Source organism: Pelobates fuscus, chromosome 10, assembly GCF_036172605.1.
Source record: "Pelobates fuscus isolate aPelFus1 chromosome 10, aPelFus1.pri, whole genome shotgun sequence".
Lineage (NCBI taxonomy): Eukaryota > Metazoa > Chordata > Amphibia > Anura > Pelobatidae > Pelobates > Pelobates fuscus.
Genome location: NC_086326.1, coordinates 141,211,849 through 141,236,208, shown reverse-complemented (window position 1 = coordinate 141,236,208; position 24,360 = coordinate 141,211,849). Strand labels below are relative to the sequence as shown.

At 42.2% G+C, this 24,360-nt stretch overlaps 1 protein-coding gene across 1 annotated transcript; it reads left to right on the top strand.

Annotated features, from left to right (window-relative positions):
- Positions 1 to 2,893: 2,893 nt before the first annotated feature.
- On the top strand, positions 2,894 to 23,994 carry LOC134574557 (oocyte zinc finger protein XlCOF7.1-like). Its single transcript, XM_063433679.1, has 4 exons — positions 2,894 to 3,066; positions 6,669 to 6,848; positions 6,934 to 7,057; positions 22,205 to 23,994. Exons 1-4 carry the CDS (start codon positions 2,920 to 2,922, stop codon positions 23,602 to 23,604), a joined length of 1,851 nt encoding a protein of 616 aa, XP_063289749.1. The 5' UTR covers positions 2,894 to 2,919; the 3' UTR covers positions 23,605 to 23,994.
- The last annotated feature ends 366 nt before the right edge of the window (positions 23,995 to 24,360 follow it).

Sequence of the window (24,360 nt, the reverse complement as noted above, 5' to 3'; positions counted from 1 at the left end):
ATTATTATTTTTAATTATTATTATTATTATTTTTTAATATATATTATTACTATTTTTATTTTAATATAATACGTTTTTTTTTTTTTTTTTTTGTCCCCCCTCCCTGCTTGATACATGGCCAGGGAGGAGGCTATATTATTCCCTGGTGGTCCACTGGATGGGCTGTGTAGGAGGGGGGCTGGCAGGAAGCGTTTACTTACCTTTCCTGCAGCTCCCTTCTCCTCCACTGCAAGTCTCGCGGCTGCGCGGAGCGTTGCCACGGTAACCTGTGGCAATGCTCTGGCCCCGCGGCTCTAGCGAGACTTACACTGGAGGAGAAGGGAGCTGACAGGAATGGAGGTGAGAGAAGGGAGCTGACAGGAGCTGCAGGAAAGGTAAGTAAACGCTTCCTGCCAGCCCCCAACAGGACCGCCGGACGCACCTGGTGTAAGTTGCCATAATACGGACAGTGACTTGAGTATAAGTCGAGTGGGGGTTTTTCGGCACAAATAATGTGCTGAAAAACTCTAATTATGCTCGAGTATAAACGGTACTTAAGTATTAATATTGTTATTCAATTTATCTCACTAGGAGGAGAAATAGACCAAATGGCAAATGATTGAGGTAAACTAGAAAAATGGTCAGAGTTGTGGCAGCAGACATTTAATGTGAATAAGTGCAAGATAATGCATTTTAGATGTAAAAACCCAAGGGCAGAGTACAGAATATTTGATAGAGTCCTAACCTCAACATCTGAGAAATGGGATTTAGGGGTAATTATTCCTGTTGTCTTAAAGCAGCACTGTCATGCCAAACTTTCCTTTCCCCAATCGATTCCTCTTCTCTCCTGTCAAGATCTGTTCTTCATTTCTTCCTGTCTACTCTAGTTTTCTTTAGAACATAAGACAAAGTAGTGACTAATTTGTATTATGGAGGTTTCCTACACATGACCATCTCTGACCAGCCGGAGGAGCAAAGTGTGCTCTGTTTCCTGTGGTCAGAGAAATTTTCCCACAATTACCTTTCCTCCAGGATCTTGCGATGCTTCCTGTCAGTATTCCCGAATGTCCTGTCACTTAGACAGAACGCCGGCGAAACTACCGAATTTCATCCTAACAGAATAAGAACAGTTTCTCTATTCGTGTTAGATGCAATTCGGGACTTTGTTAGGATTGGAATTTCATTTGAATGAATGCAATCCCGATCTGATTTGCGCCGCAGCTGCATCTTGCAGACACTTAGTAGATAGCTCCATAATTCCCACGGTATCAGGGAGCTATCTACCAAAAGGCTGAAAGACCTAAATTGGTCTTTCAGCCAAATTTACTAATACTAAGTATATATTGCTTAGTATTAGTCAATACTGCCCTTACTCGCTATGTTGCGAATTGGGACATCTGTACTAAACAGTGAGGAGCCTGTAGCTGCTCACAGTTGTAAAAAAAAAAACCTAGTCCCAAAGAACTTTCCCACGCTGTGTAAAATTACACAGAGAACTTTGGTTGGATTTAAAGCCAACCAATCAGTGTGATGTGACAGGTAAATTTAGAGACTTAAGTGAAAAGTGTACAGAAGGATCAGCGCTTAAAAACTTAAATAAAGGCAGCACACCTAAAGGAAAGGGCTCCCTCACAGGCCATATAGGTATAAGGAAGTAGAAAAGGGTGGCACACACAAGGATGCTTTGGAGTACCATCTCTCTGGAACAAGTAAAACTCCGTTGCCAGGTAGTCAAATAATAAAATGGTAAAAAAGATAAAATAGCTAACTTACAACAAAGAAAGTGGGCAAAATACATTTATTAAAATACAGTTAGTTAAAATTTCCACAACGCGTTTCTCCCCTTATGGCTTTCTCAAATGGATAAAAAATTCCTTGTAATATACCCAACGAACAAATGAAGAGATCTTCGTTCATTCGTTTGAAATTTCTATTCATTTATTCGTCTTTCTAATGAATGAATAGATGAAATTCCTGTTCGCATGCCCAAGTCTTTAACTGGGCATGCGTGGGAATTTCACAGCGTTATCTAGTGTGGGCAGATGATGTGTCCCACAGAGACTTCATCTGCCCACACAAAGATGGCGGCGCCCAAGACCTAGGTCCGGGCACAAAATAATGATGCAAAAATAGGTAATATGGGGGGCTAAAGGCATTTGGAGGTGACTAGGGGGACAATTAGATGTAGTAGAGTCGGGAGGGGGATTAAAAAAACAAAACAAGAATCGACCATGACAGTTCCGCTTTAAAGGCAAGCAGACAATGTAATAGAGCAGCAGGAAATGCTAGCAGAATGCTTGGTTGTATAGAGAGAGGTATTAGCAGTAGAAAGAGGGAAGTGCTCATGCCATTGTACAGAATACTGGTGAGACCTCACTTGGAGTATTGTACGCAGTACTAGAGACCGTATCTTCAGAAGGATATTGATACCTTAGAGAGAGTTCAGAGAAGGGCTACTAAACTGGTTCATGGATTGCAGGACAAAACTTACCAGGAAAGGTTAAAGGATCTTAACGTGTATAGCTGGAGGAAAGGTGAGACAGGGGGAATATGATAGAAACATTTAACCCCTTAAGGACACATGACGTGTGTGACACGTCATGATTCCCTTTTATTCCAGAAGTTTGGTCCTTAAGGTATTAAATACATGAAGGGAATCAACATGTATTGATTCCTAACAAGAGGACGTAGTCTTAAATTAGAGGGGCAAAGGTTTAAAAATAATATCAGGAAGTATTACTTTACTGAGAGGGTAGTGGATGCATGGAATAGCCTCCCAGCTGAAGTGGTAGAGGTTAACACAGTAAAGGAGTTTAAGCATGCGTGGGATAGGCATAAGGCTATCCTCGCTATAAGATAAGGCCAGGGACTAATGAAAGTATTTTTAAAAAATTGGGCAGTCTAGATGGGCCAAATGGTTCTTATCTGCCGTCACATTCTATGTTTCTAATTACAGAGGTCAGTTTAAGGATAATCTATCCTGCAAGCAGTCTGGCTAACTTTGCAACAATGAACAAACACAGGAATCAAATGACTGAAAGGATATTGGATCTAACCCTGGAGATCATCTGCCTGCTGACTGGAGAGGTGAGGAATTCTGTGAATGTAATAGTGACATCATTACCACCTTCGTTACCACAGCACTTTTCAGCGGTTACTTGTATAAGGTATCTGTATGTGTACTGGAAGGTTTAGTGTGATTTTGAAATAAAGCTGTAATATTAGAAGAAACCAGTACCATTTTTCCTCATAAATGCAAGCATACTTCAGTCATACATAAATTATGTGCTATAGGACATTGTAACATAAACACATTTTAGTGGATAGGTGTGCCGGTTTGTATGATGTGTTACAAAACCCTATGCTGAAGGTGCTAGCAAGGAATCAGACTAAACCCTGCCACCGGAGTGAACAATTTATCAGCGAGCATACATTGTGCCAATGGATCGTCACACACGGTGAGGAGATTTTCCTCTGACGATTGTTAAATTAGTGAACCATGATTCCATATAGATTAGGAGAGGTGAATAAAGAACATTGTTTGACTGTTCTACACATGAAGCTAATTGGTGGGGGCAGGGCCTGACAGCTAAGATGGCCGAACGTGTTCCTTGAGAGCTCCGGCAAAACCGAGCTTAACGTTAGGCTTAACTACCTGAAATCGTGTCCCTTGCAGCCTTGAACGAAGGTGGTCAACTGCTGAATCAAGTAGCAAACTGAGGAAACTCATTTCCAATCCTCTATCCAACATATTGCTGTCGGAACATGTGGCCTTGCAAGAGCAAGGGCCTAGTGACTGCAGGAGGTGGCTCCTCACCCTTTTTCACGCTCTGCTTCACAACTCACCTTAAGCCCCGCAACCCCCTCCCCAGCCCCTTTGGACCGGTGGGGTAGATCCCGGTCCCGCTGGGGAAGCTTACCACCAAGCATCCACAAAATCTCCTGTGGAATTGAAGCCTGCACGGCGAATCTAAGAGGGCTATGACACTCAGAGATGGAAAGAGAGCTCTGAGGCTCGCGTCAACAAAATCTGCCAGGCGTTCTGGAGGTACTTCTCAAGGATCTACCTCCCATGCCTTACTTGCTCAAGCGGAGATCATGAAGTACGCTGTGATGGCGGAGCACCAAGCTCGCCCTTCACAGTGTGCTCACTCAGCCACACGTCCTACCAGCCGCCCAAAGATACAAACTGCTCCCCGTCCACTGAAACGTCTTAGAGCAGAAAGAGACAGAGGGGATACCGAAGCATGGCACCAGATCCCCATCAAGCTTGGGCTCCCATGGGCGCAGTAACAAGGAACAGCAGTTCTGCACTAGAATATGAGCATGTGACGTTGTGGAGGTGTATAGAGGCAAATGTCTAAGTCTCTATTTAAATCTGTTTTACTTTTACTTTTGCTCCACTCCTTTTAAAGTAAATGCCTAGTACCCAGCGGCATCACGACTACTATTACTAGAACACCTAGCAGAGTTATATACCTGTAGGCATACTAGTTTTAATTTATTCTATCACTTTTCTTACAGGCCTATGACCAGTATTACCCTCTAGCATAACATGCATCTCGTTCTAATCCTGTTTACCCCCTCTCTATAAAAAAATAATGCACTGTTCTTGCTGCCATACTACTGTTATCAATTGTCTAAAAATCTGTTTGCACCAGCTGTTGTGGCAGTACAAATCTGCTTGTATAACCTATGCATGAATAAAATAAAGAATTTATAAAAAAAAAATTAAAAAAAACTAATTGGTAATGGAAGGCAAATCATGGATTTGGTCACCGATATTTTGTATATTACTACTGCTCCGTTAATATCACAACAATTGAGTACCAATTAATGCTTTAGGTTGATACAGTGTGCCCTTTGTTTCATCTCTATGCTTCGTCGCCCATGGTACAATCCCTGTAACTTGCATACACTGCAGACAGTGGGGATACAATGCGATCTGCTACCCACCTCAATGGTTATCATAGTAAAGAATGTTTGTTCAGCTTGGATTATTACAACTGAATCTTGTCAAGGTAGGCTTTCAAAAAATACTTCCCCAAAGACTAAAATCTCAGTGATTGTTGTACTGGTATGTCAGGTCTACAAGGGAGAGGACATCCATCTTGGCTCTCTTAGTCAGTTAGATTATCTGAAATACAGTTCTATAGCTGTCGTGGGAGGGTTCATTGATCTGGAAAAAACGTTGTTACCGCTATTCCTTATTTTTACTTTAAGGAAGGCCTTTCACAAGAAAGTTGTAATCTATATGATGTCAATTACAAACAATAATTACTTCATAAAATGCATCAAGACAGACCCTAAAAAATGCACATCTTTGTAATTCCACCTCCACGTACTTTGGATTGATTGATTCACTTGTTAATTTAGGGGACACCAAAAATATTTGGAACGCATGCTGCTGGTGGGGGCAGTAAGAGACTCTTCTACATATATTCTATCAAAAAATACCAAAGTGTGAGGAGTTTGTTTTATATTTTTTAGCTTTGGTATCCAGTGATAGAACTGACACTCACTAATATGGAACTTTAAGAAAAAGAAAATGTTTATTGTGAAGAATTGGGAATCTGCAGCCCTAACTATTTCTTACATTCAGAATAAAATGTGGTTTATTTTTACTATAGAACATATTTCTCCTATGTTCATTCATGCATATCCAAAATTCCCCTGTCTAATTTCACAAACAACCCTGGACTACATTGGTTCTGTTCTTGCTCTCCCCTTCATTTTTTTTAATTTTTATTCTCGGCAGGGTCTAACATTGGATCAGGAATGGCAAATAGTATTATTTTTTTTTATTTTTGGAGAGTTTGCACTCCTCGTGTTATAAAATGGCGTTTCCATCATGTTTCCTGTCGCTATCGTCTTGTACTTTATATTTGAAAATGTTCAATAAAAATGATACTGCGAAAACAAAAAATGTTGATGAACTTACAAAAAATAACGTGTGTCCATAAAGTAGCCAAGTAGAGTTTAGTTTTTGGTAGAGCTCTCATAGCACTATTGCTATTGTTTGCGTATTTGACAGCCAACATCAAGGTGAGACGTGCAGAACAGCTTCATCCTACTTTTCTTCTTTTTTTTTTTTATAAAAGTGTCACATTGTTGTTTTCAATATTTGGCCCTTTATGTTTAACTTTAGTGTGCAATACTCCAAGGCAGCCGCCAAAGGATTTTATTTAAAGGACAATAAACTATTTTTATGTTGGTATTTCACTCCAATAACTTGAAAAACTTGACTTGAAGAGTTTAAGTTCACTTTCACATTAGCCATCTTGCAGTAAACATGCCCCTGTAGCTGGTGGAAGAGTCCCAACATAATCATTGCTCCCTGTAGTATCACTGCATTGCCGTAAGTGGGCCATGACCCGTCTAAGATGCTACTAGAAACACCATCAAATAGATTACCTTATCCATATCAATCCACTCTGAGATCACAGGGGGATCTCAGATTTCAAATGTCTAGAGATTAATCCTTTAGTTGCGTTTAAAAAGGTGTCATTAAGTACATTTTTAAAATTTTAAAATAGGCATTGTGGTGTGATGTAATAAAATGGAAGCCGGCGAGGCTGAAATATCTTCTCCACACACCTTGTTAATAGCTGAAAAGACAGTTCGACAAAACCCCACTAGGTATGAAAATGTGCTTCTTTTTAATTAACTCATGCCTCCCTCAAACATAGGATTCTGTAGTTGTGAAAAGAAGTGGTGAACTTGTAGCACAATGCAGCAATGCCTGTATGCCAGAAGGATCCATCAAGACCCAAGGCCCCAGCTATTCTCACTCATTGATTCATGAGAGAACCAATAAGAAGAAGATCCTGGAACTGACCAATCGGATCATCCAGCTGCTGACTGGAGAGGTGAGGCTGCTGGGAATGGGACATCATAGAGTAATATCAAGGGATGTGTCTGGATGGTGACTGAATCATTCATTGCTTGTTTCAGGTTCCCATAAGGTGTGAAGATGTCACTGTCCATCTCTCCATGGAGGAGTGGGAGTATTTAGACGGGCACAAGGATGTTTACAAAGACATGGTGAAGGAGAATCACCAACCTCAGAGCTCACTGGGTAAGAGAAGGTTGCATTGTGATAATGTGTGTTTACAAATACCTGATTCAAAGTGTGAGTCTATACTGCCTCCCTTGGTAAACTCATTAGCTCCTTTGGCTTCCAATATAATTTCTATGCAGATGACACGCAAATCTACCTGTCCTCTCCTGATCTCTCCCCTTCCCCCTTGACTAGTGTCTCTGACTGCCTCTCTGCTGTTTCTAACTGGATGGCTGCCCACTTCCTTAAACTAAACTTGACCAAAACTGAAATTCTGGTCTTTCCTCCCTCAAGTGTTGTTACTCCTGTGTCTGTCTCCCTCCAAGTCAACGGTGCTACCATCAGCTCCACCACGCAGGCTCGCTGCCTAGGTGTTCTCTTTGACTCCGACCTCTCCTTCAAGCCTCATGTTCAATCGCCAAATCCTGTCATTTCCATCTCAAAAACATTGCGCGCATCTGCCCCTACTTAACGCCAGATGCGACTAAGGTGTTGGTCCATTCCACTGTCCTTTCTTGCCTTGACTATTGTAATCCGCTTCTCAGTGGTCTTACGGTCTCCCAACTTGCGCCGTTAAAGTCCATAATGAATGCGGCGGCGAGGCTCATCTTCCTGTCCGCCCGTACCTCCCATGCCTCACCCTTCTGTCAGTCCCTACATTGGCTTCCTATAAAATATAGAGCTCAATTTAAAATTCTGGTTCTTGCTTTCAAATCTCTACATAATGCTGCTCCCACCTATCTATCCTCCCTTATACACAAGTATGTCCCGTCTAGGCCCTTACGATCTGCTGACTTACAACAAAATATGTGCACAATATGGAGGTGAATAAAAGATAATGCTCAAACACCTAAAAAGTGGTCTCCCCTACACCACCTGAAAACACATAGTTATACATACATATAAATAGGTGGAGCTCCTAGGTAATCAATTCAGTCAATATTCTGTAAAGCAAAATTATACAGCAAATAGTGCAACACGGCAAACAAAAAATGCAAATATAAAAGAATAGGGTGATATCACTCACAAGCCTAGAGTCATACCCTCATATGACCCCGGACGGTATGCGTCTCTGGACCATTCAAGGATGTCCAAATCCTTTCTTTTCCTTTAAGTGTTTGGTGGTTTCTTCAAAGTGCTTAATGCTCCCTTTCTCCCTCTTGGCCGGCTCCAAAATAAATACCAGGTCCAGAGAGGTTGGTTCCAAAAAAAGTACTTTATTAGTATTAAAAATCAAAACATAAAATGAATAAATGAATCTGTACCAGATAAATGTCTGGGTAAACTTAGTAGTCAGTGATAAGAGTCCAAAACGCTTTTCGCCTTGTCAAAAGGCTTCCTCAGTTGGCTATCATGTGTTTTCTTCTCTCCTCTTCTTGCTTTAAATTGCCCGCTCTCCAGATTTGATTCGTTCCGCTTCCGGGTTACGTTCTGTGGGACGCAACGTGCGTTTCAACGTGTGTTCTAACTTCCCCACCCGTCACTCCGGTGGAGCACAACGTGCGTTCCACTGTCATAGCGTCTCGGCTAATGAATGTAACCAACTTTATTGGAATAATACAGTCCTTTTCGGCTGACACACTCCTAACTCCTGTATGGGGTCATTCTTATGATATTATTGGTAGCCCAAATATGTGCATCTTTGTGCTGATGTAGTTTAAAATAATAAATCTCTTTACACTTAATAATGAAATATGAAAAGCATAATGAATAAAACCAATGCTGAAGATTTCTCGAGGGCTGCACCGTTCCTGCGGAACTCGCTTTCCTCCTCCGTTAGATGCTCACCCAGTCTCCACTCCTTCAAAAAATCGTTAAAAATCCACTTCTTCATAAAAGCGTATCAATTAAACTGTTAATAGCTCCCGACTGATTCCTCTTCTGCAACTGTCACTAGTCTAATACTATCCTTACCTTTTTGTGTCATTTTATCCCACTCCCTCTAGCATGTAAGCTCATTGAGCAGGGCCCTCAGCCCCTCTGTTCCTGTGTGTCCAACTTGTCTGGTTACAACTACATGTCTGTTCGTCCACCCATTGTAAAGCGCTGCGGAATTTGATGGCGCTCTATAAATATCATAATAATAATAATACAACTTATAGTTTTTTTGTCAAACCACTTGAGCTGTATGGTAAAAACTTAGCTCTAAGGATGTCAATGACGATGCAGATGCCTATGTTCTTTGACTTAGTAAGTCTTGCTTTTTACTAGTCCTCACTCAGAACCACCAGAGTACAACCACTGGCAACTTCCCAAGTAACACAATGATCTCACAATATTCTGGAGGTAAATTTATATATGAGGTTAATCTCATTCCTATCACCAGTGGAATGTGTTCACCTGCAATTCACAAGTCTTAGAGGAATAGTCCTGTTTATTATATTTGGCAGCTAATGAAACCAAAAAAGAAATTATGGTGTAATCAAACGTTTCTTCTCACCTTTTCTAGTGCAAATTGAGCCCTGGCAAATGTTTAGATTAACTAAGGGCTGCATTCCACATGCATCTACAAAACGAAAGTTGGAGAATGCCAGCAGGGGCTTTCTTGCTGCACAAGGAAGAGCCTTCACAGCCAAATCGAGATGAAACCTGTGGCTGAGGTTTATCTTATTCCATTACTCATTACTGCACGGCTCTTGGGGACTCGCTGTAGTAAAGCAGGTGCTGAGATCACACTTCAATACGACGTGAGCCGCTTGGAGCTTTCCAATGATTGGTGATGGATTTAGCACAAGACACCAGGGGATGAGCCTATACCATTGGTAGAAAAAAAGCAGGAAGCAAAAAAAGGGGACATCATTAAAAATAATATATATATATTTATTTTTATTTAATTTTTTTTAAAGGTTCCTTGATGTTAACTGTCAAATACGCAAACAATAGCAATAGTGCTATGAGAGCTCTACTAAAAACTAAACACATATCACAGCTGCTCTTCATGTAATGGGAGAGCAGACGTGACATGGGTACCATACATCCCTGTACACACATTGACCCCTCCCAAACCTATATGCCCTGTGCACACACACACATACATACTGTACGTCTCTGTATTCACACACTCAGACACTCAAGAAAAATACATCATTTAATTTAAATACTCTGACCTTCCACACAAATACACACACATTTTTCCACATCTTCCGGACAATATGTGTTTTACCAATAAAAAAATCTTTTTGCTGGCAAATGTAATGCGCATTTATGCAAGAAGATACTACTATACAACATTGCGCTACAATGAAAATGTTTGTCATATACCATAGTAACATTGATGGCATTTTAGTGATACATGTTAAGTCTATTCTTTCTTAAAGGACCACTATAGGCACCCAGACCACTTCAGCTCCCAGGTTCCCCTAGTTTTAACCCTGCAGCTGAAAACATAGCGGTTTCAGAGAAACCGCTATGTTTACACTGCAGGGTTAATCCAGCCGCTACAGGCGCTTCCGCGATTTACACTGATTAAATGGTACTTATTTGACGCTGGAGGTTAAAAAAGATCGCCATAGGAAAGCATTGAGGAATGCTTTCCTATGGGCGTGTTTAAATGCGAGGGATCCCGGTAAGCAAATAAATGGTTAACCATTTACTCACCGCAGAATAGGGTGGTGACTAGGGATCTATAGCGTTAGGAATCATATTTGTATTACCAATGCTATAGTGTTCCTTAAAGCCCTCTTTCAGAAACGAAATTTGCCTATGTGAATTCACCTGTTTGAATTCACCAGTTTGAAATTGCCGAAATGCAATTTGCCAGAAAATTTAGAATTTTGCCCCGAATGTTGTGTGCCATCCAATCTAATGCACATAAATTTTTTGGAAACCTGGGGGCGGAGCCTGACTGCTCACGCGGACGGTCACATGCTGCCCGAGCTCCGGGTCTTAGACCAGCAAATTGCCTAATAAACAAGCGAAAAATCACGGAATACCGCTTTATACACTCACTGGGCACTCGTGAACAGTCCGGGGACATGGCACAAGCAGCAGCCCCGCAGGCGGTCAGTACCTCCAGGACGGTGCAACAACGTGGCCTGCAGGAGACCGAGACAGGGAGAGATGGCCGCTCTCCTCGCAATCAGGCCGACTGCGGAGCCCAGAATCGCTCCCCCCCCCCTCCTATGGACCCCTATGAGAGTCATCTCGGTGCTCCTCAGGGCACAGACATACTCACCCCGTAGCCTCCAGAGGGGACCTGCAGAGTCTGACTCGCACATGGAGAGAACCAAAATGGGCGCCGACTTGAGGCCCTGCACACTCCAAACTCCCAAGACGCGGGCCACCCAGGAGGACCGCATCGCCAAGGCATTCAATGCATTCTGGCAAAATATCAAGCGATAACCTCACAGAGAGAGTCACAGTGCACCACTGCAGAACCGACCCAAAGCAACTCACGGACTGACAAGAATCCCAGTCTGGAAACACTCATGCAAACCACAAGGGGGCTGGTGAGAAAGCAGAGGCACCACATCAGGCAGAGGCCCACACAGTGCTTGACCCAGCCTCACCTACCACGTCAGCCTCAATATGCCTGCACCCACACACCTTCTTGTGCCCTGCAGACTACACTTAGCGCACAGAGGCCCACCTCCAAGCATGCAACCCGGGGCACAGTGCCATGGGACCAGCAGGCCGATAGTACTACCTAAACATGGAACAAGTGAGCAGGGAGAGACACCATGGAGGAAAAGGAGAAAGCAGCAGATTAAGCCTAAGCCTTACCACAACAGCCCTCTCACGGGCAGCGGACTGCCCAGAAATCCTTTGCCCGAACACACTACATCCTAGCATAGCTCGTCTACCCTGGAGGCCTATTATCCTCGCTGCAGCTGGTATGAGTCTTACGGTAAGCGAGTTCAGGACTCTGTCAAGGGACAGTCTGCCCGGCTGCTTTACTACATGAGAGCCGGGGCCGGGGAGGGGAACCCCATCGAGGAGGATGGGGAGGACGGAGACGAGTCCTACCCGACACAAGGAATAGGCTGACGGGCCCACTGACCATGCCTGCTGTGTGGCCACTGCGCCCAGCATGGTGACTAGACATGTTTCTGGGGAGCTCCCTGAGACAAATTGAACTTCTAAGCTAATTCAGCAACCATTCCAAAGCCTGATACTTACTCACAAGTCTTAGAGGAATAGTCCTGTTTATTATATTTGGCTGCTAATGAAACCAAAAAAGAAATTATGGTGTAATCAAACGTTTCTTCTCACCTTTTCTAGTGCAAATTGAGCCCTGGCAAATGTTTAGATTAACTAAGGGCTGCATTCCACATGCATCTACAAAACGAAAGTTGGAGAATGCCAGCAGGGGCTTTCTTGCTGCACAAGGAAGAGCCTTCACAGCCAAATCGAGATGAAACCTGTGGCTGAGGTTTATCTTATTCCATTACTCATTACTGCACGGCTCTTGGGGACTCGCTGTAGTAAAGCAGGTGCTGAGATCACACTTCAATACGACGTGAGCCGCTTGGAGCTTTCCAATGATTGGTGATGGATTTAGCACAAGACACCAGGGGATGAGCCTATACCATTGGTAGAAAAAAAGCAGGAAGCAAAAAAAGGGGACATCATTAAAAATAATATATATATATTTATTTTTATTTAATTTTTTTTAAAGGTTCCTTGATGTTAACTGTCAAATACGCAAACAATAGCAATAGTGCTATGAGAGCTCTACTAAAAACTAAACACATATCACAGCTGCTCTTCATGTAATGGGAGAGCAGACGTGACATGGGTACCATACATCCCTGTACACACATTGACCCCTCCCAAACCTATATGCCCTGTGCACACACACACATACATACTGTACGTCTCTGTATTCACACACTCAGACACTCAAGAAAAATACATCATTTAATTTAAATACTCTGACCTTCCACACAAATACACACACATTTTTCCACATCTTCCGGACAATATGTGTTTTACCAATAAAAAAATCTTTTTGCTGGCAAATGTAATGCGCATTTATGCAAGAAGATACTACTATACAACATTGCGCTACAATGAAAATGTTTGTCATATACCATAGTAACATTGATGGCATTTTAGTGATACATGTTAAGTCTATTCTTTCTTAAAGGACCACTATAGGCACCCAGACCACTTCAGCTCCCAGGTTCCCCTAGTTTTAACCCTGCAGCTGAAAACATAGCGGTTTCAGAGAAACCGCTATGTTTACACTGCAGGGTTAATCCAGCCGCTACAGGCGCTTCCGCGATTTACACTGATTAAATGGTACTTATTTGACGCTGGAGGTTAAAAAAGATCGCCATAGGAAAGCATTGAGGAATGCTTTCCTATGGGCGTGTTTAAATGCGAGGGATCCCGGTAAGCAAATAAATGGTTAACCATTTACTCACCGCAGAATAGGGTGGTGACTAGGGATCTATAGCGTTAGGAATCATATTTGTATTACCAATGCTATAGTGTTCCTTAAAGCCCTCTTTCAGAAACGAAATTTGCCTATGTGAATTCACCTGTTTGAATTCACCAGTTTGAAATTGCCGAAATGCAATTTGCCAGAAAATTTAGAATTTTGCCCCGAATGTTGTGTGCCATCCAATCTAATGCACATAAATTTTTTGGAAACCTGGGGGCGGAGCCTGACTGCTCACGCGGACGGTCACATGCTGCCCGAGCTCCGGGTCTTAGACCAGCAAATTGCCTAATAAACAAGCGAAAAATCACGGAATACCGCTTTATACACTCACTGGGCACTCGTGAACAGTCCGGGGACATGGCACAAGCAGCAGCCCCGCAGGCGGTCAGTACCTCCAGGACGGTGCAACAACGTGGCCTGCAGGAGACCGAGACAGGGAGAGATGGCCGCTCTCCTCGCAATCAGGCCGACTGCGGAGCCCAGAATCGCTCCCCCCCCCCTCCTATGGACCCCTATGAGAGTCATCTCGGTGCTCCTCAGGGCACAGACATACTCACCCCGTAGCCTCCAGAGGGGACCTGCAGAGTCTGACTCGCACATGGAGAGAACCAAAATGGGCGCCGACTCGAGGCCCTGCACACTCCAAACTCCCAAGACGCGGGCCACCCAGGAGGACCGCATCGCCAAGGCATTCAATGCATTCTGGCAAAATATCAAGCGATAACCTCACAGAGAGAGTCACAGTGCACCACTGCAGAACCGACCCAAAGCAACTCACGGACTGACAAGAATCCCAGTCTGGAAACACTCATGCAAACCACAAGGGGGCTGGTGAGAAAGCAGAGGCACCACATCAGGCAGAGGCCCACACAGTGCTTGACCCAGCCTCACCTACCACGTCAGCCTCAATATGCCTGCACCCACACACCTTCTTGTGCCCTGCAGACTACACTTAGCGCACAGAGGCCCACCTCCAAGCATGCAACCCGGGGCACAGTGCCATGGGACCAGCAGGCCGATAGTACTACCTAAACATGGAACAAGTGAGCAGGGAGAGACACCATGGAGGAAAAGGAGAAAGCAGCAGATTAAGCCTAAGCCTTACCACAACAGCCCTCTCACGGGCAGCGGACTGCCCAGAAATCCTTTGCCCGAACACACTACATCCTAGCATAGCTCGTCTACCCTGGAGGCCTATTATCCTCGCTGCAGCTGGTATGAGTCTTACGGTAAGCGAGTTCAGGACTCTGTCAAGGGACAGTCTGCCCGGCTGCTTTACTACATGAGAGCCGGGGCCGGGGAGGGGAACCCCATCGAGGAGGATGGGGAGGACGGAGACGAGTCCTACCCGACACAAGGAATAGGCTGACGGGCCCACTGACCATGCCTGCTGTGTGGCCACTGCGCCCAGCATGGTGACTAGACATGTTTCTGGGGAGCTCCCTGAGACAAATTGAACTTCTAAGCTAATTCAGCAACCATTCCAAAGCCTGATACTTACTCTTAGCCCTACGACATGACAGAGAGACCGGGGAACACACCCTGCAGCCCTCTCAAGCAATCTGGTAGCCAAAGTATAAGGAGGCCTAGTGGGCGCTTTGGAGAGGAGAGGCGGCCGCTCTCCCAGACAGGCGTTGGAAGGGCCCCAAGCGTGTTATTGATGCCCCATTGCTCCCCCCCTTTGGACCGGTGGGGGGTGATCCCGGTCACCGGGCAGGCTCTCGGGACCCACCAGGGAGTCACAGCAGCACCTTAGAAGCCGACACTACCATCAAAGGTCTCCCTAAGATGGCAGACGCTGCGGATGCCCTCACTCAAAGAGGAGTGATGTACACTTCTCTCCGGCGCCTGGATGCCCTCTTCAACGCGTTTTGGGAGAACTAAGGGCAAAGCAGCCACTACCTGAGACTGTGATGACTCCCACACGACCAGCCGGTCACGCACCAAACAGCCCAGCAGCACTGACCAGAAGCCCGATACGCCTGAGATGACGGAGGCCGCGTCCACGTGGTGCAAAACAAGCTGCGCGCCGACAGGCAGCGAGCAGCAGACATGCAGTGAGCTGGGGAGCTCCACAGCTACACAGCTCCTTGAAACACACGAGAAACAAGCGGAGAGCTGAAGCGAAGGGAGAAAAGCACCTACACCTGCTAGATCAGCTGCTGACACCTCTGGCTCTGGGTTTCCAAGTCCATGATTTGTGGGACAATAAATTCCCTACAAGGGGGATAGGCTGAAATCCAAGTCAAGCACTATGCTACATGCTATAACTATGGTAGCTGAACATGCTCTTTACTAATCCCCTGTTGTCTGTCTTTACTCAATTTAAGCATACATGGGTGCCATCACCACTTTTGTGAGCTCTTATTCAATACAGATGTCTCCCACCTGGATCTAGGGCTGTAGGGTGGTAAATGTGCAAAATTAATCTATTGATATTATCACAATATTAATATCAGCTCTGCTTTATTACTGCAGACTTAGATACTCAAGCTCTATTCTGCTTTTCTGTCAAGGCAAAAAAACAGGGCGCAAGAGAATACTGAGAACGGGCAGCAGCTGAAATAGCCTGCCCTTCGGTGGGTCCCCGCTCAGATCTCAAGCTGGTTTTAGCTCATCTTGTGCCGTTACAGAAAGAACATCTCTGAAACATATCAGACTGGTCCCACCCATACAGGCAGTCCAGATCCGAAATGCCAGCAAGTTCCCACTGCACGAGAGACACAGCAACCCCAGACGATAGTTTCAGCCTTGTTAGGCATCATCGGTGAGGCATAGCTGATATCTCTCTAGGTACCGTGAGCAAGGGGTCCACGTCTGGATTACTGTCAAAGCATACTCTGCAGTATAGCTCACCTCTCCATGGAGCTAATTCCACATTATTTTGTATTTAATTCATTCCTGTTTATTAAGTGTTCTTGCATAGCAAGACCACTTACTGTTATCTCACATATATATCATTCTTATTCTTATTATAGCCAAATTTACCACCCTAACTCCGCCCACAGTTTTAACACTACATAGACCGTAATATACCGAAATGTGCGGATTGTTCCCGATTGGATTGCTATTACTTTGGAACGTTTTGCGGAATGGTTCACGGAATATCGTTGTTTTTGTGGCGAAATTGGTCCCATAGGAATGAATGGCGAAATGTTCAAAACTAGAGTGGAAGCTGGCAAAAGCTAGAGTGTGCGCTGAAAAATCAGGACATGATTTCTAAACTGCCACCACTCCCTCATTTTCAGGCCCACCTACACAAATCGTATATCAAAACGTTCAGCTATCCCTGCTGCCACTAGAAATGTCCACGGCTAAGCCATAGACCTGATAGTTTTCACAATATGACCATTTGTTTGCAACTCACGCCGTCCATTGACATTCATTGAAACTCCACTCTAGCCACCTCAAATTTGAAGGGCAATATCTAAACTGCGACTGTGCCTTCATTGTTAATATCTCAGAGACATACTATACATCAAAATGTAGGTCTGGGTCTTGTGATTCTCACAATACAAAGCTCTTCGCTGTAGGATTTATACGACCGTTTGAAGATGGCAATCGCCAGTGAAGTGAGCAATTTGGAGCAGTTTGTTTTTAACCGCTCTTCTCTGCCCTGTTTGAAATCTTTTAGTTCCTGTTGGCAGTTGGTGGAATGTCCGAGGGATTTGAAAGCTCTTCTCTGCCCTTGCTGTAGAGTGAGTAAACCACACTCCAACCTTTCCACAGTTACTCCAGCCACTCCACCCAGTTACTCCGCCCACTCCAGTTGTAGACTACTGGTGGAGGCAAAAACACTTCACACAATTTCCGCAGCAATTGTAGCTTATCTAGTTTTCACATATACTGTCTCTTCTTTTCTTTATAAAATTGTGCTAGTACACTAACGCCCCCAACAATGTATTACCATGACTAATGCCAAATGCTTGTCATTGCTGTTGGGACTGTGCAGGCTTGTTTGTATTCTATTGCACACAAAAAATAAAGACTTTAACCCCTTAAGGACGGAGGACGGTTCAGGACCGTCATCGGCATTTTTGCGTTGCCGACCGGTGACGGTCCTGAACCGTCCTAACTGTCCAATGTACTTACCCGATCGCCGTCGTTCCCCCGGCGGCGATCGGCGGTGCTCCAGGTGTGGGGAGACTGCCTGCAGCCCAGACAGTCTCCCCATGGCGGTTTAGGACCCCTGTGGCCATGTGATCGCCCAACAGGGCGACCACATGGTCACAATAGGTGTCCATGTGTCTGCCTGCAGGGGGACTGTCTGTGCTGACAGGCAGTCTCCCTGCAAGTGTAAAATCAGAAAAATTAAATAAAGTTAATGTTAATAAAAAAAAAATATTATTATATATGTGTATATATGTGATATATAGACATATATTATACCTATATAATATATGTCTATATATCATATATATGTCATGCTAAGTGTATTTTTATATTAATATGTACATATATTAATATAAAAATACACTTATAATTAATTTACACACATATATATATAATATATATATTAACTATATATATTGTGTATATATATTATTATAAAATACGAATAATAAATAATTTAAATTAAATTAAAAAAATTAAGAAAAAAATATTTATCTATACGAAATTTTATTCTAACTGTATTTTGATATTAATATATATATATTTATATCAAAATACACTTAGAATGAAATTGTATATATATCTATGTATATATAAATAAATAAAAATAATGCGAACTATTCATATGTCCATATACAAAATTACATAAATAATTATATAAATATACACGTAGACTTCAAATATATAAATATGCATATATATTTAAATTCTACGTGCGTATTTATGTAATATTTTTACATAATTAAGTTATTTTATTGATTGCAATTTAAGGGACCTGCCTGCCAACCCAGGCCGAAAGTCCAGAGAATTTAATTTGCCATCACTGTATTTTACCCTGTAACGTTCTACGACACCCTAAAACCTGTACATGGGGGGTACTGTTTTACTCGGGAGACTTCGCTGAACACAAATATTAGTGATTCAAAACAGTAAAACATATCACAGCGATGATATTGTCAGTGAAAGTGACTTTTTTTGCATTTTTCACACACAAACAGCACTTTTACTGATGATATAATTGTTGTGATACATTTTCCAGTTTTGAAACACTAATATTTGTGTTCAGCAAAGTCTCCTGAGTAGAACAGGACCCCACATGTACAGGTTTTATAGCGTTTTTGAAAGTTACAGGGTCAAATATATGGGTCAAATATTTTTACATTGAAAATGGCCAGGTTGGTTACGTTGCCTTTGAGAGCGTATGGTAGCCCAGGAATGAGAATTACCCCCATGATGGCATACCATTTGCAAAAGAAGACAACCCAAGGTATTGCAAATGGGGTATGTCCAGTCTTTTTTAGTAACCACTTAGTCACAAACACTGGCCAAAATTAGCGTTCAATTTAGTTTTTTACTTTTTTCACACACAAACAAATATGAACGCTAACTTTGGCCAGTGTTTGCGACTAAGTGGCTACTAAAAAAGTCTGGGCATACCCCATATTGAATACCCTGGGTTGTCTACTTTTAAAAAAATGTGTACATGTGGGGTGTTATTTAGCAATTTATGACAGATAATAGTGTTACAATGTCACTATTGATATATTTTAAAAATGTATGTTTTGAAACCGCAATATCCTACTTGTACTTATAGCCCTATAACATGCAAAAAAATAGCCAAAAGCATGTAAACACTGGGTATTTTTGAACTCAGGACAACATTTTGAATCTATTTAGCATTTTTTTTCATTCGCTTTTGTAGATGAGTAAAAGATTTTTCACATAAAATTCAAAAAACGTGTATTTTTTTTCAATTTTTCATCATATTTTTTCATTTTTTTTAAATTAAATTACATGAGATTATATAAATAATGGTATGTAAAGAAAGACCCTTTTGTCCTGAAAAAAACAATATATAATTTGTATGGGAACAGTAAATGAGAGAGCGGAAAATTACAGCTAAACACAAACACCACAAAAGTGTCAAAAAGATGCCTGGTCGCAAATGTACAACATCGCAAAAAAAGTCCGGTCCTTAAGGGGTTAAAAAAAAAAATACAGTGTGTGTGTGTGTGTGTGTGTTCGCTCATTTGTGTTGTCATAAAGAAGAAATGTAGAAGCAAGTCCTAAAGAAATGACATCATAATATTATAAACATAATCACTATAATGTAGTAACAATATAATATAATACTAATTGAATCCATGTGCCAGAGGTAATGTATATAAAGAGGTGCAGATTGCAGTGGTGGGAACATCTTAAAGTGAAGTAGAAGTGTAAACCTACCTACAAAGGAATTGTGCTATACGACTAAAATGGTGGATAATCAATGATGATGTATTGAAATAACTGTTATGTGTGCCCCTTATGTGGGTGTTTAGGGGCACAAATATGCAAAAGTAGTCTGTCAGGGTGAAAGCCCATCTTGCTTAAATAAACAATATAGGGTCAGGAACACAAACAGGTATCCCCTGCCCTCTTCCCCTCCCCCCCTTTGCCTCCCTAAATATAATAAGATCTTACTTTTATTCCAGTTTGCTGCTGTTGGCTCTGCCCCTGATCTGCCTGCTTGGCTGACATCATCAGAAGTGTTGATCAAACAGGAAAGCATTGGATTGGCTGAGTTTGTCAATGAGGCAGATCAGGGGCAGAGCCAGCACAAGCCAAACACAGCCCTGGCCAATCAGCATCTCCTCATAGAGATGAATTGAATTAATGCAATGTCTATGAGCAAAGTTCAGTTTCCCCATGCAGAGGGTGGAGACACTAAATGGTAGTGCTGCCCCCAGGAAGCACCTCTTGTAGTGTTCTAAGGCGTGGCCAGTGGAGGTATCCCTATGCTGTAATGTAAACCGTAACGTTTCTCTGAAAAAGCCTGAAGGGAATGATTCTACTCACCAGAACAAATACAATAAGCTGTAGTTGTTCTGGTGACTATAGTGTTTCTTTAACCTATGCATAGCATCTAAGCAAATCAATGGTGCTGTACATTTCTGTTGAGGTTGAGTGTAATATATTTGTTTTTATAATGTTGTCTTGTGTCATTCTAAACCTTTAAACTGGGTTTCTGCCGACTCATACAACACAGTTTTGGCTTCACTGGCTGTAAGATAGCACCCATGTGCAATGCAATAGATTACACCATCCTGCACAAACAATAAGGAAAACCCACCTAATGCACTGCCAGTCATAAAATCCCCTGCTTAGAGTCTGTATGTTCAGCGTTTCAATATCAAACTCCGCACATACGGAGTTTAACTCCTTTACTGCTAAGGTGTAATGCCACCTCCAGCTACGTCATTGGGGCTTGAATAGCTTGCTAAGAGTTCTGGTCAGTCTAATATCAATTCTGTGCAAATATTCATGCATAGTGTGTGCTATTCATTGGATGGTAGCTTTCAGCTGACACTCTCAGCCAATGACTGGCTTCTGCAGTTCTGCACAAGCCGGAAGTGCATCACCAGTCCTGAAAGGAGCCTTTGGTGCCCAGCGGGGACTGAGGTAAAAGGGAAAATCGATGCTAACCGTTACATGCCCATATCCTATTTTATCATTTTATGTTTGTAATAAGCACTGTCTTACATATTTCCGTCATTTCATTTTTGTTTCTCCTTCTATTCCACTCACTGAGACAAAAGAATAACTTTAAAACTAAGTTGTACCTTAAGAGCTTTAGTGACAATGTATTGTAGATGAAGAGGAGAGGGCACACGCAACAAAAATGAAAGGGACCTTGGGTGCCAATCAATTAAACACCAATCTGTGTTTAACCCCTTAAGACCGCAGCCAAATGTACAAGTTGTGATCCCAAAAAAAGTTTTGGGTTTTTTTTTTAATTTTCTTAGCTCTACGTGACATTTTAACTTTAAAAGTCATAATACTGTTTGCTTTAACTGCAATAAAATACACATATTTGTATTCAGCGATGTCTCACGTGTAAAACAGTACCCCCTATGTACAGGTTTTATGGTGTTTTGGAAAGTTACAGGGTCAAATATAGCATGTTACACTTTTCATTTTTTTCACATTGAAATTCGCCAGATCGGTTACGTTGCCTTTGAGACTGTATGGTAGCCCAGGAATGAGAATTAACCCCGTGATGGCATACCATTTGCAATAGTAGACAACCCAAGGTATTGCAAATGGGGGATGTCCAGGCTTTTTTAGTAGCCACTTGGTCACAAACACTAGCCAAAGTTAACGTTAATATTTGTGTGTGAAAAATGCAAAAAACTAATTTGAATGCCAATTTTGGCCAGTGTTTGTGACTAAGTGGCTACCAAAAAAGACTGGACATACCCCATGTCACTGCGATCGGAAGCTGCAGACCGCGGTCCCCAGGCACAGGGGGGCTGCTTGGGGGGCCAGGCATACCCCCCAAACGCGATCTGCAGCGGCCATGTGCCGCCGGCCACGTGGGAGGCAAGACCACCCAGGGCGTTCTATGCCGCCCTGCGCCGTTTATAGCCGCCCAAATAGGGACGGCATAGAACGCCCTGCGATCTTAAGGGGTTAAAGGCAGTTTATTGTAGACACAAGTGCAACGTTTGGCTCTCACATGGGCCTTGCTCCTTTGAGAAGGAAACATTGCATTTGTATCTGTGATAAAGTACTTTGAAACTGTGATGTCTGCCATTTTTTTTTTTCTTTTTCATTAGATCTGTATTTTTGCCCAGGGTCATTAATGTTTGTAACTGACATTTTAGGTATTCTTTTATTTTCAGCTGATGGCTCCTCTGGAAAACCTGCTCAAACTAATGCTGCTCCTGAAGATATAAATGAAGATAAAATTGGCCTTAACAGAAATAAAAAAGAGAAGAGAGAGTGCAACTCCACAAAGAATGTGGGGGTGGATTCAGCCTCTTATGACATAAACCTTACAGACATTGCAAAACCCTCAGAAGACATGCAGACAAAATGTTCATCTACTCATATTAGGGAGGAACCAGTGGCATGTGAAGAACCGAATCGTGCAGACACTGACATTTGTACACCCATAGACCATATACAGACAGAATATGCATCTACCCATATTAAAGAGGAACCAGCTTCATGTGAACAAGGAAATGTAACAGACACTGACGTTTATACACACATAGAACATACAAAGATAGAATATCCATCAACTCCTATTAAGGTTGATTCAACCTTGTGTGGAAAAGAAAATCTCACAGATATGGATGTTGATTCACCGTCAGAGCATGCACAAACAGAATATACAACAATTCAAGTAAAGGAGGAAGCAGACTCATGTGACGAGGAAAATCTTACAGATACTGACCTTTATACACCCACGGAACATTCCGAAGCTGATTATATATCTATTCATATTAAGGAGGAATCGGTCTCGAGTGAAGAAGGAAATCTCACAGAGACTGACAGTTTAACACGTAAAGAAAACACCCAGACAAGATCTTCATATTCTTGCTCTCAGTGTGACAAAAGTTTCACAGACAAGTCAAGTTTTGTTAAACATCAGTGGAGTCACATGGGAAAGAAACTATTTGCATGTTCTGAATGTGGGAAATGTTTTACCCGTTCCTCAAATCTTGCTAAACATCAGAAAGTTCACACAGGAGAGAAATCTTATTCGTGCTCTCAGTGTGGCAAATCATTTGCAGATAAATCAAATTTATTTAAACATCAGCGTATTCACGTGGCAGAGAAAGAGTTCTCGTGCCCTGTGTGTGAAAAATGTTTTACTCGTGCCTCATACCTAGCTAAACATCAGAAAATTCACACAGGAGAGAAACCATTTTCTTGCACTGATTGTGGGAAATGCTTTAGGCTTTCTACACAACTTATTTTGCATCAGAGAACACACACAGGAGAGAAACCATATCCGTGCACTCTATGTGGGAAAAGTTTTAAGCAATCCTCACAACTTGCTATGCATCAAAGGACTCACACCGGAGAGAAACCACATTTCTGCATTGAATGTGGGAAATGTTTTGCTGTTAAATCGAATCTCGTTGCTCATCAGAAGATTCATGTAGGACGTAAAACATTTGCATGTTTTGAATGTTTTACTTGCAAGGCAAGTCTTGTTATACATCCTGATATTGAAACAGGAAAAAAACTGTTCTCCTGTACACAATGCGGGAAATGTTTTGCTCAAAAATAAGATATTTTTTACACCTGTAAAGAAAACAATTACCATGTGCTGGGACAAATGTTTTACTCAAAAGCCATGTTTTACATTACATTAATGAATTCTTACAATATAGAAACCATTTCCTTGCTCAGAATGTGGGAAATGTTTTATTAATTGACCAGATCTATTTAATCCTGAAATGATTCACACATACCATGCTCTGAGCATGTTTTGTACATCAACATCAAGTAATCCAATTTGTTAACAAGAATTGTTAGCTGAACCCTATTTAGTGTAGGATTAACTTTGATTTGTATAACAATAACAGTAATTTGTATAACATTCATTAAAAAAACATGTTAAGTTAATATTTATCAAAGATATGTTTTGTCTACTCTGAGATTGAAAGATATCGATTAACAAAATAATAATTTGCAATAAGGCTGGAGGTCTGTCTTTTTTATTACTGATGTTTAGACATGACAGTTTGTTAGCTTCTCTTTTCATGGTTCGCCCACCCCAAATCCTGTTGTCTGCTACGTAGCTAGAAAGTTCGGTGTGGATATTCCTATCTTGTTGTGTTCTTCAACTATTCACCCTGAATGATTCTGTTTCTAACTATATATTTTACTCAAACTCTCTCTTTACCTTTTCTCCCCTGTCACTCGTTCTCTGTCTGACATTTTCCACTGTGATGCCATTTATGTGTCAAGTGGGAGGGAGAGAATTGAGATATATTATCACGAGAGGGACTTTATTCACAACACCACAAAGTACTAGTGACAG

Coding starts and splice junctions, on each gene's coding strand:
- LOC134574557 (XM_063433679.1), top strand. CDS start 2,920: ATGTTTCTAATTACAGAGGTCAGTTTAAGGATAATCTATCCTGCAAGC. Junction 3,067..6,668: donor TCTGCCTGCTGACTGGAGAG/GTGAGGAATTCT, acceptor CCTCAAACATAG/GATTCTGTAGTTGTGAAAAG. Junction 7,058..22,204: donor CCAACCTCAGAGCTCACTGG/GTAAGAGAAGGT, acceptor TTTTATTTTCAG/CTGATGGCTCCTCTGGAAAA.